Raw genomic sequence first — 17,735 nt, forward strand, 5'->3', positions numbered from 1 at the left:
AACCTGCAGCCAGGTTGATGTACGAGGAGGACGGGGACGATGTAAGCCCTACGAGGCCAAATGGACACTGGGGGGAATCGCTGGAAGCTTAAGTTCAGCGAGTTCATATGGAGCACATATACAGTTCATACACCAGGACGCCACCGATAATGATGAAAGTGCTCCTCAATGGCATCCCAGTATCAATGGAGCTAGACACAGGGGCCAGCCAGTCCCTGATGAGTATCAAACAGTTCGACAAGTTGTGGGCGTCCAAGGCCAGGAGGCCAAAATTATTGCCGATTGACGCACAGCTACGGACATATACAAAGGAGATCATTCCGATGCTAGGCAGCGCCATGGTAGTCGTGACCCACAAAGATTCATAGAACAGATTGCCACTCTGGATTGTCCCGGGGGACGGTCCCGAACTGCTGGGGAGGAGTTGGCTGGTTGTCATGAACTGGAAATGGGACGATGTCAATGCAATTTCTTCTGTGGAACGAATATGATGCTCACAGGTCCTGGACAAATTTGACTCACTATTTCAACCCGGCATTGGCACTTTCATGGGGACCAAGGTAGTGATTCACATAAACCCGGACGCCAGGCCAGTACACCACAAGGCCAGAGCGGTGCCGTACGTGATGCGGGAAAATATAGAAGGCGAATTGGACCGCCTGCTGAGGGAAGGCACCATCTCGCCAGTCGAATTCAGTGACTGGGCGAGCCCGATTGTGCCTGTGCTCAAGGCGGATAGGTCGGTCAGGATAGGTGGCGATTACAAGGCCACCATCAATCGGGTGTCACTCCAAGACCAGTACCCGCTACCAAGAGCGGAGGACCTCTTTGCGATGCTATCCGGTGGCAAACTTTCCTCAAAATTGGACCTGACCTCAGCTTACATGATCCAGGAGCTGGCGAGTGAGTCGAAGAAGCTGACCACCATCACGACACACAAGGGGTTGTTTGAGTATAATAGATGTCCATTTGGGATTTGCTCGGTCGCCGCGATCTTTCAACGAAATATGGAAAGCCTTCTCAAGTCGATTTCAAGGACAGTGGTTTTTCAAGACAACTTCCTCATCACGGGTTGTGATACTGAAGAACACCTCCACAACCTGGAGGAGGTGCTACGCAGACTGGGCCGGGTAAGTCTGCGACTGAAAAAGGCGAAGCGCGTCTTCCTAGCTCCAGAGGTAGAATTCTTGGGGATGAGAGTAGCAGCAGACGGGATCAGACCTACTGCGTCCAAAACAGAAGCGATCCAGAGAGCACCCAAACCCCGTAACAGGACGGAGCTGTATTCGTTCCTGGGGCTCCTGAACTATTTTGGTAAATTTCTTCCCAAATTGAACACACTGTTAGAGCCGCTACCTGTGCTCCTGTGCAAAGGTCGCGAATAGGTCTGAGGGGACAGCCAGGAAAGGGATTTTGATAGAGCACAAAATTTGTTATGCTCCAACAATCTGTTAACGCTATATGATCCATGTAAGAAACTCGTTTTAACATGCGACGCGTCGTCCTATGGGGTTGGATGTGTGTTGCAGCATGTTAATGCCAAGGGTCAGTTACAGCCAGTAGCTTATGTCTCCAGAAGTCTGTCCCAGGCAGAACGGGGCTACGGGATGGTAGAAAAGGAAGCGCTTGCATGTGTATATGCTGTAAAATAAATGCATCGGTACCTGTTTGGCAGGAAATTTGAGCTGGAGATAGATCACAAACCCCTAACGTCCCTTTTGGCCGACAACAAGGCCATAAATGCAAATGCATCGGCCCGCATACAGAGGTGGGCACTCACGTTAGCCGCCTATCTACACAATTCGGCACAGACCGGGCACTGAAAACTGCGCCGATGCACTCAGCAGGCTCCCACTAGCCACCACCGAGGGGGCAACCGAGTACGCTGTTGAGATGATCATGGCTGTTGAAGCTTTCGAAAGCGAAGGCTCACCCGTGACAGCCTGTCAGATTAAAGTCTGGATAAATGGAGACCCGCTACTGTCTTTAATCAAGAAATGTGTCCTGAATGGGGACTGGGCAGCCACGTACGGGGCATGCCTTGAGGAATTCAAACCATTTCACAGGCGCAAGGATGAACTCTCGATTCAGGCTGATTGCCTACTGTGGGGAAATCATGTAGTCATGCCCCAGATGGGCAGAGAGATGTTCATCAGAGAACTCCACAATGAGCACCCGGACATTGTCATGATGAAGGCAATTGCCAGGTCACACGTTTGGTGGCCAGGGATAGATGCAGACCTGGAACTTTGTGTTCGCAGGTGCAACACGTGTGCCCAGCTGGGCAATGCGCCCAGGGAAGCCCCCATTAGCCCCTGGTCCTGGCCCGCCAAGCCATGGTCACGCATCCATGTGGACTACGCAGGTCCTTTCATGGGAAAAATGTTTTTGGTTGTAGTAGACACCTACTCCAAATGGATCGAGTGTGACATTCTCAATTCAAGCATATCCTCTGCCACGGTAGAAAGTCTATGGGCAATGTTCACCACCCATGGTCTACCGGACGTCTTGGTCAGCGACAATGGCCCGTGCTTTACAAGCATTGAATTCCAGGACTTCATGGTAGGAAATGGTATCAGCCATGTCAGAACGGTACTATTCAAGCCGACCTCAAACGGCCAGGCGGAACGAGCAGTGCAGATAATCAAACAGGGGATGCTCAGAATCCAAGGGGGTTCCCTACAAAGCCGCTTATCACGCCTCCTGTTGGCCAATAGATCCCGACCACACTCGCTCACAGGGGTTCCACCCGCAGAGCTGCTAATGAAAAGGACGCTCAAAACCAGGTTATCCCTTATACACCCAACTATGAAAGCAATTGTTGAGAGCAGGCGCCGGTCACAATGTGACTCCCATCAAAGGAATGTGAGGGCGCGATGTATTGATGTCAATGACCCTGTCTTTGTCCTCAACTACGCTGCAGGGCCCAAATGGCTCACAGGCACTGTGATTGCCAAAGAGGGGAATAGGATTCTGGTAGTTAAACTTACCAATGGACAAATCTGCCGCAAACACGTGGATCAAACAAAACGGAGGTTCAGCAACCCCATAGAAGAAGCAGAGGAAGAACACGATGTAGAGTTCACTCCACCACAGGTGAGCGAACACAGGAACCAAGCGGAGGAGAGCCCAGTCACTATGGGCAATCCAGACAGGCCTGAGGCACCACAAACAACAGACACTCAGGCCAGCGCCCAACAACCGGAGCCCCAACTCAGGCACTCTACACGGGAACGTAAACCACCAGAGAGACTTAACCTGTGATCCCAATAAGACTTTGGGGCTGGGGGGCTTGGGGACTGCGGGGAGGTGATGTCATGTATTTAACTGTCATTGTAACCCATGTATAAACTGACCTAAATTGTACACCGTGAGAACATAAGAACATAAGAATTAGGAACAGGAGTAGGCCATCTAGCCCCTCGAGCATGCTCCGCCATTCAACAAGATCATGGCTGATCTGGCCGTGGACTTACCCGCCTGCTCCCCATAACCCTTAATTCCCTTATTGGTTAAAAATCTATCTATCTGTGATTTGAATACATTCAATGAGCTAGCCTCAACTGCTTCCTTGGGCAGAGAATTCCACAGATTCACAACCCTCTGGGAGAAGAAATTCCTTCTCAACTCGGTTTTAAATTGGCTCCCCCGTATTTTGAGGCTGTGCCCCCTAGTTCTAGTCTCCCTGACCAGTGGAAACAACCTCTCTGCCTCTATCTTGTCTATCCCTTTCATTATTTTAAATGTTTCTGTAAGATCACCCCTCATCCTTCTGAACTCCAACGAGTAAAGAATTCCAGTAAATGAGTTCAACATGATTTCACCTTCATGAATCCATGTTGCGTCTGCTTGATTGCACTATTCCTATCTAGATGTCCCGCTATTTCTTCCTTAATGATAGCTTCAAGTATTTTCCCCACTACAGATGTTAAACTAACCGGCCTATAGTTACCTGCCTTTTGTCTGCCCCCCTTTTTTAAACAGAGGCGTTACATTAGTTGCTTTCCAATCCGCTGGTACCTCCCCAGAGTCCAGAGAATTTTGGTAGATTATAATGAATGCATCTGCTATAACTTCCGCCATCTCTTTTAATACCCTGGGATGCATTTCATCAGGACCAGGGGATTGTCTACCTTGATTGAATGGCGGTGCAGGCTAGAAGGGCCGAATGGCCTACTCCTGCACCTATTTTCTATGTTTCTATGTTTCTATGAATCCCATTAGCCTGTCTAGCACTACCTCCCTAGTGATAGTGATTATCTCAAGGTCCTCCCTTCCCACATTCCCGTAACCAGCAATTTTTGGCATGGTTTTTGTGTCTTCCACTGTGAAGACCGAAGCAAAATAATTGGTTAAGGTCTCAGCCATTTCCACATTTCCCATTATTAAATCCCCCTTCTCATCTTCTAAGGGACCAACATTTACTTTCGTCACTCTTTTCCTTTTATATATCGGACCATCAACATTGACCACTAGGTGGTGAACTTGTGGGAGACACTCCGAACCGGGACTTTCAGGTATAAAAGAGGAAGCTCCACCCACCTTCATCACTTCAGTGCTGGCAAATAAAGGTTACTGGTCACAGAGTGACCTTCTCTCAAGTATGGGCCTCGTGTGCATTTATACTGTATAGTAAGGACATATTAAAAACTGCACGCAGTATTCCAGGTGTGGCCTAACCAATACCCTGTATAGCTGTAGCAAGACTTCTCTGCTTTTGTACTCCATCCCCTTTGCAATAAAGGCCAAGGTTCCATTGGCCTTCCTGATCACTTGCTGTACCTGCATACTATCCTTTTGCGTTTCATGCACAAGTAGCCCCAGGTCCCGCTGTGCTGCAGCACTTTGCTATCTTCTCCATTTAAATAATAACTTGCTCTTTGATTTTTTTCTGCCAAAATGCATAACCTCACACTTTCCAACATTACACTTCATCTGCCAAATATTTGCCCACTTACTTAGCCTGTCTATGTCCTTCTGCAGATTTTTTGTGTCCTCCTCACACATTGCTTTTCCTCCCATCTTTGTATCATCAGCAAACTTGGCTACGTTACACTCAGTCCCTTCTTCCAAGTCGTTAATATAGATTGTAAATAGTTGGGGTCCCAGCATTGATCCCTGCAGCACCCCACTAGTTACTGGTTGCCAACCAGAGAATGAACCATTTATCCCAACTCTCTGTTTTCTGTTAGTTAGCCAATCCTCTATCCATGCTAATACATTACCCCCAACCCCATGAACTTTTATCTTGTGCAGTAACCTTTTATGTGGCACCTTGTCAAATGCCTTCTGGAAGTCCAAATACACCACATCCATTGGTTCCCCTTTATCCACCCTGTTCATTACATCCTCAAAGAATTCCAGCAAATTTGTCAAACATGACTTCCCCCTCATAAATCCATGCGGACTCTGCCTGACTGAATTATGCTTTTCCAAATGCCCTGCTATTGCTTCTTTAATAATGGACTCCAATATTTTCCCAACCATTGATGTTAGACTAACTGGTCTATAGTTTCCTGCTTTTTGTCTGCCTCCTTTTTTAAATAGGGGCGTTACATTTGCAGTTTTCCAATCTGCTGGGACATTGCCCCAACCCTAGCCTGCAAACACTGCATCACATTGCCCCAACCCTCGTCCACAGACACTGCATCACATTGCTCCAACGCAGCCCGGGGATTTTGCAGGACTTGCCCTCAGTTTCGAACAGGGGATCAGCACCCCCGCGGGTAGTTGACCTCCCTGAGGCACCAATCATAGCTGCCATGTGCTTCTCCAGGTCCGTTAATACAGTGTCTGGAGTGGACCACCGCCTGTACACCGCTGCTCCCAGCAGTTATGCAACACCTTTTCCTTCAAAGATTACAATTGGAATGATTACTAGAGGGCTATTCTGCTCTTGTGGCACACACATAGCCATCAAAGCACTTATACCATACTGTGTGCATTTAATACAATCCTCTGTTTAATAGCCCCTGGTAGTAGCACATGGTTCATGAGGAAGACATGGAAGTGCAGAAATATCTTTTAAGATGTCAAAAGGCAGTATTTCTAATATGTAATGATCATTCATGGCAAATAAGGTGCAACACTAAGCCTACCTATACCAACATGTGTCAGATTTACAATTTAAGTAATGAACGAGTGCATGAATAAAAATATTACTGACTCTGATGACCCTGCAATGGTCATTGAACTTTTTCCTACATTGTTAATGGTCTCTCTTGATATTATCGACTGAGGAAACCACCTTAGCCATGCTGGTCCACAGACTCCTTCGCACAGCTGGGAGGGGTTTACTAGCACCCCTCCTATTAAATTGCCCCAGTCTGATTTGCACAGCTGCAATGAGGGCCTCGTTTGTTTCATAGCTAAACTTTTGGGCTCTCTGCCTGCTGAAGTCCCTTGCATCATGGCTGCTTGGTCTGTGAAAAATAGCTGATTTAGCCCTGGATGTATTGCGCATGCTCGAGCGCACCCTTACAGCTAACCAGAAACGTGGGAAGGAGAAAAAATAAATTATGAAAAGAAAATTCACCCATGTGCAGAAGGTCTGTTTTTTTTAATTGCAAATTTTGGCTCCGGTGCACAAATTCACTAGTGCAAGGCCGGATTTAGCACTATCGCTATTGCTGGTCACCGTTTAGCGAATATTGTGACGTCCAGCGATAACGCTACATTGGTGCTAAAAAAAAGTAACTCCACGATTATCGCCCAAAAAGGGGTGAAATCGCTAATAGCCAAATTTCTAGCCCTTTGTTTTTTAATTGTTTTTCAGCGATTCGATAGATAAGTATCTTGTGAATGTTTTGTGAATTTTTTTCCTCAATTGTTTGGGGTGTTTTTCCCCCCCTCCCAAGGCGCCTCTCACAGTGCTATCTGCCTCGGACTAAAGTTGGCGAGGATTGCAGTTTGCGCCGCGAACCCTCGTGCAACGCTGATTTTTACTACTGTGTAAATTAAAGGTTGAATTTCCGGCCTATTAGCGGTAGCGAAGCGTAAACGATAATTTTGACGAAAATATACCATTTTCACTGAAAACCGAGTTTCTAGCCCATTAGCTCTCTCCGCTCTCTCAGCAATCACAAGTGATCTATCCTGATGCAACCAGGTACAACTGTGCTGGAGTTGAGGAACCCATTGTGATTAGGTACTCCTAGGCACAAGTTATAACAACAGCTGAATTAAGACTATTTTAAATAGACCAGTAGGATGATACTGAAGTTTTCCCACAAAACTCAACTTCTAAGATCATCGTTTAAATATGGCCCCAAGAAATATATCATCCACTAAATATCCTTGCATGTGTTTTATTCTTGTGTTCTGGGGTTAAAAATAGTCAAATATTCTTCCTCTATAGTTAAGAAGGTAATCTACAAAAACAATTTTTGAGTAAATAATGACAGCTGCAATTTTTCTCAAAGCATTTTGAGTGATTTATGTGCAATATATAACACATTGCCATTTAGTGGGTAGAGCCTGTAATTACATAGTGACTGGATCCATTGGACTTCAGAAAATTGAATTGGAAATGTGGGCATAGAAATTTACAATAAAAGTCTGACAAAAAATGTAACGGAAATAAGGTTTGTAGACAGGAAGCGCAGGCAGAAGTATTATTTTTTAATATAACATGTTGATCTCCCATAACTGTGCATGGTAGGTCAGAGAATATAAAAGCAAAATACTGCGGATGCTGGAATCTAAAATAAAAACAAAGTGCTGAAAATCTCAATGGGTCAGGCAGCATCAGTGGAGAGAAACAGATTTCACATTTCAGGTTGATGACCCTTCGTCAGAACTGGTGAATGTTCGGAATTAACAGATTCTTAAGGAGCACTGAAAAGGGGAGGGGAGGAAAGAACAAAAGGGAAGGTCTGTGATGGGGTGGAAGACGGGAGAGATTAGAGAGACAAAACTGATAATGGGCCAACTAGAGATGGTAATGGCAGAAGTTAAAAAAAAATTGAGTCCAGATAGGGTGTGAATGGCAGAATTAATTACCAGCTACCATGGGAAACAGAGAGGGAAAAAAATAATAAGAATGGGGAGGGGCGGGCGGTTTAAAAAATAACAGGAGGAAAGTGAGCAAAATATGGTCTGAAATTGTTGAACTCAATGTTGAGTCCAGAAATTGCCTAAAAGAAAGATGAGGTGTTATTCCTCGAGCTTGCATTGAGCTTCATTGGAACAGTGTAGGAGGCTGAGGACGAAGAGGTCAGAGTGGGAATGGAGCAGAGAATTAAAGTGACAGGCGACCGGAAGCTCGGGGTCACACTTATAGACTGAATGGAGGTGTTCTGCAAAACGGTCAACCAACCTGCGCTTCGTCTCCCCAATGTAGTGGAGACCACATCATGAATAGCAAATACAGTATACTAAATTGAAAAAAGTACAAGTAAATTGCTGTTTCACCTGGAAGGTGTATTTGGGGCTCTGGACAATGGGAAGGGAGGAGGTAAAAGGACAGGTGTTGCATCTCCTGCGCTTGCACGGAAAGGTGCCGTGGGAAGGGGAGGGGGTGCTGGGGGTGACTGTGGAATAGATCAGGGTGTCACGGAGGGAGCAGTCCCTTCAGAATGCTAAGAGGGGAGGGGAAGATGTGATCGGTGGTGGGATCATGCTGGAGATGGCGGAGGATGATCCGTTGAACATGGAGGCTAGTGGGGTGAAAGGTGAGGACAAGGGGAACCCTGTCATGGTTCTGAGAGGAAGGGGAAGGGATGAGAGCAGAGGTGCGGGAAGTAGAACGGACACGGTCGAGGGCCATTTTTTTTTCCTCCACCGAGGATTCCCCTCCGTCATGGTTTTCCTTTTTCCTCAACAGAAGGTGCCCCTCCGCCATAGTTAACATGGCCCTGGACCATGTGCATTCTATTTCCCGCACCTCTGCTTTTTGCTTTCCTTTCGAGTGAATGGTGGAGTGTGAAAAAGAGCCACCAATGGCTGCGGGCTGCTTTTGAGGTGGGGGTTGTGGGGAAAAATTAGTCCTCGTCAGCTTTCATCCCTTGAAATCAATGAAACAAAAATCTGGCGGATTCTACAACAGGGGAGCAATCCGCTCCACTCTGTTATGCTAAGTTAAGTATTACCACCTTTATGTTCAGCATGTTGGCTCGTGTAAAAACAGTTTATATAGAACCAAATGCTCAAATACTGATTTTTTTCTTTCCAAACTAGAATTAGCTGCTAAAATCATTTATTTGTTTATCATACAAGATCTTGGCCAGGATTTCCCGTTATTGAGTTCTCCAGCCCAGGATTTTCTGTCCACTCATTTAATGAGTGGAAAATTGCAGCCTAGGAGCACAGAAGCAGAACTTACTTGTCTTATCTTTATCGTTATGTTTAAAAGTCTTGTGTGTGAAGAACGTAACGTGTTAACTGTGTCCATAGCGCAAAAAACTTTTCTGATTGGCTCAAATAACCATGTGTTATGCCCAAATAGCTAGATAAAACTACAAATAGCCATATTACTTCCTAACCCAACCCACTATATACCCCTGAAAATAACATTTATATAACATATTAAATATATATAATTTCAATAATTCTGAAAAATAAATACGAAGCATGCCAATACACTGATAATATAGTATAGGTGACGATGCCACCTTCCACACCAATGCTTTCGATGTCTTCCTTTTTCCTCCACCGAAGATTCCCCTCCACTGTGGTTGACGAGTCCCTCAACTGTGCCATCCCATTTTCTGTACTTCTGACCTCACTACCAGAACCCAGATAGGGTTCCATTTGCCCTCACCTTCCACCCCACCATTTCCACCATCTTCAGCACAATGCCATCATCAAACATAAATATCCCCATTCAGCATTCCAAAGGGACCGTTCCTTCCAACACACCCTGGTCCACTCTTCCAACACCTGCTCCCCCTCCCACAGCACCTTCCCTGCAAGTGACTGCCCTTTCACCATCTCCCATCCCATCATTCAGGGTCCCAAATACTCCTTCAGTTGAAACAGGAATTTACTTGTACTTTTTTCAATTTACTATACTTGTATCGCTGCTCACGGTGGGGACGAGGTGGGGGGCGGGGGGGCGGGGGGTCTCCTACATTGAGGAGATCAAATGCAGATTGGGTGATTGCTTTGCTCCACAAGTGGTGACCTGAGCTTCTGGTTGCTTGCTATTTTAATTCACCATCGAAGTCCCACTCTGACCTCGCTGTCCTCAGTCTCCTACATTGTTCCATTGAAACTCAATGAAAGCTCGAGGAACAGCACCTCCTCTCGCGATTGGGCACTTTACAACCTTCCAGACTCAACATAGAGTTCAACAATTTCAGATCATAACCACTCTTCCTATTTTTTCTGACAGCAGGTGCTCGTAATGATTCTGCCGTTGCCATTTTCAGCTCCTCTAGACCCATCTTTTGTTTCTTTATTTGTCCCATTACCACCCCTATTTGCCTTGCACCATCATCCCTTATGTCATTTAATCACACCTGCCTTCCACCTCATCACAGACCTTCCCTTTTATTGTTCCCTCCCATTCCTCCTTTCCCTGCCTCTGTACTTGCATAAAACCTGTTATATCTGTGACATCTTCCAGTTCTGGCATCGACCTGAAACGTTAACTCTGTTTCTCTCTCCACAGATGCTAACTGACCTGCTGAGTACTTCCACAGTCTGAGCAGGCTCGAAGGGCCAAATGGACTATTCCTCCTATTTCTTGTGTTCTTTCTGTTTGTTTATATTTCAGATTTCCAGCATCTGCAATATTTTGTACCCATTACACCTTCCCATCAATCATAGGCAGTCCCTCGAAATCGAGGAAGACTTGCTTCCACTCTATAAGTGAGTTCTCAGGTGACTGTACAGTCCAATACGGGAATTACAATCTCTGTCACAGGTGGGACAGACAGTCGTTGGAGGAAAGGGTGGGTGGGAAGTCTGGTTTGCCGCACGTTCCTTCCGCTGTCTGCGTTTGTTTTCTGCATGCTCTCGGCGACGAGACTCGAGGTACTCAGCGCCCTCCCAGATGCACTTCTCCACTTAGGGCAGTCTTTGGACAGGGACTCCCAGGTGTCAGTGGGGATGTTGCACTTTATCAAGGAGGCTTTGAGGGTGTCCTTGTAACATTTCCTCTGCCCACCTGGGGCTCGCTTGCCATTTAGGAGTTCCGAGTAGAGCGCTTGCTTTGGGAGTCTTGTGTCGGGCATGCGAACAGTGTGGCCCAACGGAGCTGGTTGAGTGTGGTCAGTGCTTTGATGATGGGGATGTTGGCCTGATCATGAACACTGACATTGGTGCGTCTGTCCTCCCAGGGGATTTGCAGGATCTTGCAGAGACAGCGCTGGTGCTATTTCTCTAGCAATTTGAGGTGTCGACCTCCCGTATACACAAAAGCAAAATACTGCGGATGCTGGAAATCTGAAAGCAAAACAGAAAATGCTTACCATACCTTCATTAACTTTTGTTTTCACAGGCTTCCACTTTCTCAGCAGCCCTAGTCTTGCCTTCTGCTACAATTCCTATTCTTCTCCTTCACTACAGTGCTAAGTCTGGCCCTTTTATGTTGCTCATTTGAAGTCTCTGCATACAATACTTTTCCTTCTTTAACTTATACCCCCTCCAGCTATTCACCTTTCCCTCATCTACATGTACAGAGCCTCACAACTTTCCTCCCACTTGTGTTTCTATAGAAAGGATGGCTACTCCACTTCACAGCGGTTTGACACATCAACTACGACTACTCATCCAACACCCTGTAACATTCTTCACTGACAACTTTCCATTCCTGCATATAGAATACACTAAGGTCTAAAACAATAAATGTAGTTAATATGAAACCAGCTACAAATAATTATAATGTGTTGGGTCTTTGATGACATTGACTTGAAATGCTTCATATTGAAGAGTTACTCTTTCTTCTGTTTTTTCAGGAGTCCCTGAAAAGGAGAATACGAGCAACAATGCACAGTGCTCTGTGTCAAAAAACAAGGTATGTGATCACTTGCTTACTGAATCTATTTAGCTTGAATTGAGCAACGGGGGAGATGCTGTTACATTGTTGGGAGTTTTTCTCATAGAGCTCCAAACAGTGAGAAGATGAGCAAATTTCAAAGACGTGTAATAAAAATAAGTAGTAATATTAGGAGACTTTAATTACCCCAATATAGAATGGGAAAAACATAGTGCTAAGGGTAGCGAAGGAGAACAATTTCTGATATATGATCAATATGTCTCAAGTCCAACAAGGAAGGAAGCAATATTGGATCTGGTTGTGGGAAATGAAGTAGAAGTGGATTAATCAAGGTGACCTAGCAATAATTTGTTAAAGGTAAATCGTGTCTGATGAACGTGATTGAATTCTTTGTCGAGATAGCAGAGAAGGTTGATCATGGTAGTGTAGTCGATGTTGTGTATATATGGACTTGAGGAAGGCATTTGACAAAGTGATTGACTCAGTGGAAAGAAGCAAAGGGTAGTGGTGAATTCCTGTTTTTCAGACTGAGGTGGTTTGCAATGATGTTCACCAAGGGCCAGTTTTGGGTTCATTTTTGCCTTGCAATTTTTATCAATGACCTAGACTTGGGTGTAGGGAGCAGCATTATAAAGTTTGCAGATGATACAAAACTTGCCAAAGTAGTAGATCATGATGGGGATACTTATAGGTTTCAGGCTGAACAGACTGGATGGTGAAATGGACAGAAGTATGGCAAATGGAGTTCAATGTGGAGAAGTGTGAAGTGATGTACTTTGGGAGCATTAATATGGAAAGACAACAAACTATAAATGGCAAGTTTTTGAAAAGTGTAGATGAGCAGAGAGACCTTGGTGTCCAAATACACAAATCCTTAAAGGTGGCAGGACAAGTTGATAAGGTGGTCAAAAAGCATATGGGTTACTTGGGTTTATAAATAGGGGCTTAGAATATAAAGCAAAGGGATCATGCTGGAACTTTATAAATCACTGGTTAGACCTCAGCTGGAGTATTGTGGACAATTCTGGGCACCACATTTCAGGAAAGATGTAAAGGCCTTAGAAAGGGTACAGAGGAGGTTTACCAGGATGTTACCAGGGATGGAGGACTTCAGTTATGAGGAGAGATTGTAAAAGTTAGCACTGTTCTCCTTGGAACAGAGAAAGTTAATAGATGTTTTCAACTAAAGAAAAAGAAAGAAAGACTTGCATTTATATAGCGCCTTTCACGATCACCAGATATCACAAAGCGCTTTATTGCTAATGAAGTACTTTTTGAAGTGTAGTCACTCTTGTAATGTAGGAATGGTTTTGATAGAGTAAATAGGGAAAAAAATGTTCCCTCTAGTAAGTGGGTCAATAATTGGAGGTCATAGATTCAAAATCATTGGAAAAATATCGAGAGGGGAGCTGAGAATTGTTTTCACTGAGTTGTCAGGATCTGCAACCCTCTAGCTGAAAAGATGGTGGAAGCTGATTCCATTAATAATTTTAAGAGTTGGACAGATACTTGAGGATGAGGAACCTACAGGGTTACAGACAAAAAGCGAGATGTGGGATTAAGCACAACTGCTCTTTCAAAGAGCCAGCACAGGTACGACGGGCTGAATGGCGCCGCAAGTTTCTATTCTATTCCACTGACTGAAATGAAACCTTATTAGCTTCTTGATATATATGTCAACATAATTTTTACAATTTTTGATTAAATGTGAGTTTTAGAAATATTGGCAGAGTTCATCAAGTGTATATAGAGAAGCAACAGTTTACGTGAAAGAACAATAGATTAACTCAGGAGATGCAGGGTAATAAAGTAGTATTCTGTTTCCTTAAAGGATACGATTTCTGACATGTAATGGGAAGCTTACTGGTATTTTTAAAATTCAAAGCCTTTGGCTGTTCATGTTTTCAATTCTAATTAAGGAACAAACTGAATAATGGAAAATAACAGCAAAGAGAATGAGATAAAAAGTTAATGGGCTGTACTACTTGCAGCTGATATGGTTCCTTCAATCCTCTTGGCACAAAACTGAAATGAGAGCCACCACAAAACACACATTCCAAAGAAAATTCATAAATTTTCTGAATCCGATCAAATTACAATATCAACTAACCACCCGTCCTGCATTCCCTTACTGCCTGTCGTTTGTGTGCCTTTACCTAATCTAGTGCTCTATGCAGTACCTCCCCAGTGGCTGCAGCATGACTGATGGAAGGCTGTTGACTTTCAGTGGAGAGAATACAGATGGCCTTGCTGGACGACCTCGACCAGCACTGGACCTAGAAGGTCCAGCTGCAGACTGCCCCACCTCGGCATGGGCGGCAGCAGTCTGGGCTGGCTGGCTGATGGGCAGCAGCAAGGGCAATGGCGGAGTGGCAGTGGTGGGGGTAGGAATGCTGTTATCCTGAGAGAGGACAGCCGGTGCTTACTCCACTGACCCACTGCCACTACCCCGGGGCGGCACCTCAGCATTCCTAGTAATCTGTTGGAGGACAGATTGCTGGCCTGCTGCGATACCCTGCAAGATCCTTTCGAGACTCGTAAACCCAATGATGAGGCAGCAGTCTGAGCTTCCACTGCAGCCGTGAGATGTTGGGTCACTTCCGCCTGTGTTGCAGTGGAAGGCGCCACATAGCCCATCACATGCAGCATCATGGCTGGGTCTACAAGGTCTCTCCTGGAGTTGTCCATAATTTCCATTCGGGAAATCACGGTCTCCAAGATTTGCACAAAGCCCCATCCGATGTTGGAGCCGGACTCCTCCATGTTCCTTGACACTAACAAGAAGTTCACTAGCAGGCTTGCCATTGCACCTAGAATTTCTCTGTGTGCATGTCCATTCCCCTTCTTCTGAAGGCTGCCCCATCGAGGTCATCATCTGAGTTGTGTGCAGCAGAACTCATGCGCGAACTCTCCCTCCGGGGAGCTGGCACCGAGCGACCCTTTCCCCGTGGCGTTACTGGCATGCCCACTCATGCCCAGTAACTCACCATGTGCAGATCCAGCCTCAATACAACCCTCTACATCCCACGCAGTGCCATTTTCTGAGTTGGTGTCTGGAAGTGTCAGATGCAGTGTCAATGTGTTGTTTTCTCGTCCATCATTCTCCAAGTCCAGGGATAGGCTGAACTGCTGGCAGCTCTTGGATATTTGAAAGCAGAAAGGCGCATGGGGCAGGTTGTGGTAAGGTGCAGGGGGGGGGAAAGCAAGATATCCACGTATACACCATCAGCAGCTTGCAAGTGAGAAGAGATTGAGGGATGAGGGGCAACTAGGATGTGAGAAGAAGGATTAGGTATGAGCATACAGTATTATCAACAATGGCTTCAACTTCTCCGGTGGCCATGGCTTCCATCACTGCTGAGGAAGGGCGTGCTTGCTATTGAGGGAGTGCAGCGAAGGTTCACCAGACTGATTTCCGGGATGGCAGGACTGACATATGAGGAAAGACTGGATCGGCTAGGCTTATACTCACTGGAATTTAGAAGAATGAGAGGGGATCTCATAGAAACATATAAAATTCTGACGGGACTGAGCAGGTTAGATGCAGGTAGAATGTTCCCGATATTGGGAAAGTCCAGAACCAGGGCTCACAGTCTAAAGATAAGGGATAAGCTATATAGGACCGAGATGAGGAGAAACTTTTTCACCCAGAGAATTGTGAACCTATGGAATTCTCTACCACAGAAAGTTGTTGAGGCCAGTTCGTTAGATATATTCAAAAGGGAGTTAGATGTGGCCCCTACGGCTAAAGGGATCAGCGGGTATGGAGAGAAGGCAGGGGTGGAGTACTGAGGTTGCATGATCAGCCATGATTAATATTGAATGGTGGTGCAGACTCGAAGGGCCGAATGGTCTGCTCCTGCACCTATTTTCTATGTTTCTATGCTGCTCCAATAATGTCAATGACGGATTCTTCAAGGTCGGTGAGGTTCTGTACTGTGGCTTGGCCACCTCTCGTCTGCCAGTGCTTCCTCTTGTTCTGTGCCACCTTTGCCTTCAAGAGAAAAGGAAGTGTATCAATAATGTGGTGCAATGTGTTTGAGTGATGTACCTGCCATAGTTGAATAGTTGGCAGTGTGTGCAAGGTGTGAGTGTTACAGCATTGGTTTGGTTGTGAAGGTGTACCGAAGCCATAGTTGTGAGGTATTAGTGGTGATAGCTCGAGATTGCTGGTGGATGAGTGGGAATGTTGTGCATTGTGTGAGGCTTGAGGTACAGATGGTGGGATACAGCATTTGCTGAAGCTTTCACTCACTTTGACAAGCTGTGTCAGATCATTAAACTTTTACGGCACGAGATCCAGCTCCTTGGGACCACACTGCAAGTGACCTTAGATCATATATATATAGTTATATTTATATGTATATATTTATATATATATATAAAATAAAGCTCTATGTTTATATAAATAGATATATATTATATATAATATATATAACACGTTATGTATATTCTACATATATAGCTAGAGATAGATAGCTTTATTTATGTCTATATCTGTATATATGTGGGTATATATATATATATAATATATAGTTTTATTTACACACACCTAGACACCTACACAAACCTACACTCCTACACCTACACACACACACACCCCTACCCACCACACACACACACACACCCCTACCCACCACACACACACACCCCTACCCACCACACACACACACACACACCCCTACCCACCACACACACACACACGCACACACACACACACACACACACCTACTCACCACACACACACACACACACCCCTACCCACCACACACACACACACACACACACCTACCCACCACACACACACACACCTACCCACCACACACACACCCCTACCCACCACACACACACACACGCACACACACACACACACACACACACACACCTACCCACCACACACACACACACACCCCTACCCACCACACACACACACCCCTACCCACCACACACACACACACACCCCTACCCACCACACACACACACACGCACACACACACACACACACACACCTACCCACCACACACACACACACACACCCCTACCCACCACACACACACACACACACACACCTACCCACCACACACACACACACACACCTACCCACCACACACACACCCCTACCCACCACACACACACACACGCACACACACACACACACACCCCTACACACATGCACACCCCTACCCACCACACACACACACACAGACACCTCATCATCATAGGCGGTCCCTCGAACGAGGATGACTTGCTTCCACATGGGTTCACAGATGTTTCAATGAAGTTCTGGTCCTGAACTTGCCTGTCTTGTCCTGAAGATGCCTGTGCGTGGATTTTTTTTAAACATGTGGTCACCATTGCACATCAGCCACCACACGGGTTTGACAGAGCTAGGCCTTTATCCAGTGGCAAGGGTAAACCAGGACGACTGCCGACCTGCACTGCTGCACGGACCTAGAGCGCACACATATTGCAGTGTGGGCTGGCCCATGCTGCCCCTGGGTCCTCAACTCTTCTGAGCCCCGTACCTTCATTTGTTGCACCTCTGCCATGATCTCTCGCCGCTCCTCCGCCACGATCCCTCGCCGCTCCTCCACTGTACCTGGGCCCTGCCGATGTCCCTGCCCATGCTCCAAACGGCAACCTGGGTTTTGATTATGTGATATATTCACAGATCACAGCACACACAGCTTCCTAACATGGCAGGCAGCTCTCTCGGAAGTCTCCGGAAATCTGCCTAGTTCTGCTTATTAACCCTGTACTTGCAGTACACAATACGTCCACATCCACAGTGTGG

At 45.9% G+C, this 17,735-nt stretch overlaps 1 protein-coding gene across 2 annotated transcripts in view; it reads left to right on the plus strand.

The window, feature by feature from the left end:
- Positions 1 to 17,735, plus strand: part of rapgef4a (Rap guanine nucleotide exchange factor 4a) — a 317,823-nt gene that overhangs the window by 72,315 nt on the left and 227,773 nt on the right. For both annotated transcript variants that reach the window (XM_070875728.1, XM_070875727.1), the window contains exon 3: positions 11,901 to 11,959. In XM_070875728.1, the coding sequence (XP_070731829.1) occupies positions 11,901 to 11,959 (59 nt within the window). The remainder of the gene's footprint in view (positions 1 to 11,900; positions 11,960 to 17,735) is intronic.

This window comes from Pristiophorus japonicus, chromosome 3, assembly GCF_044704955.1.
Source record: "Pristiophorus japonicus isolate sPriJap1 chromosome 3, sPriJap1.hap1, whole genome shotgun sequence".
NCBI lineage: Eukaryota > Metazoa > Chordata > Chondrichthyes > Pristiophoridae > Pristiophorus > Pristiophorus japonicus.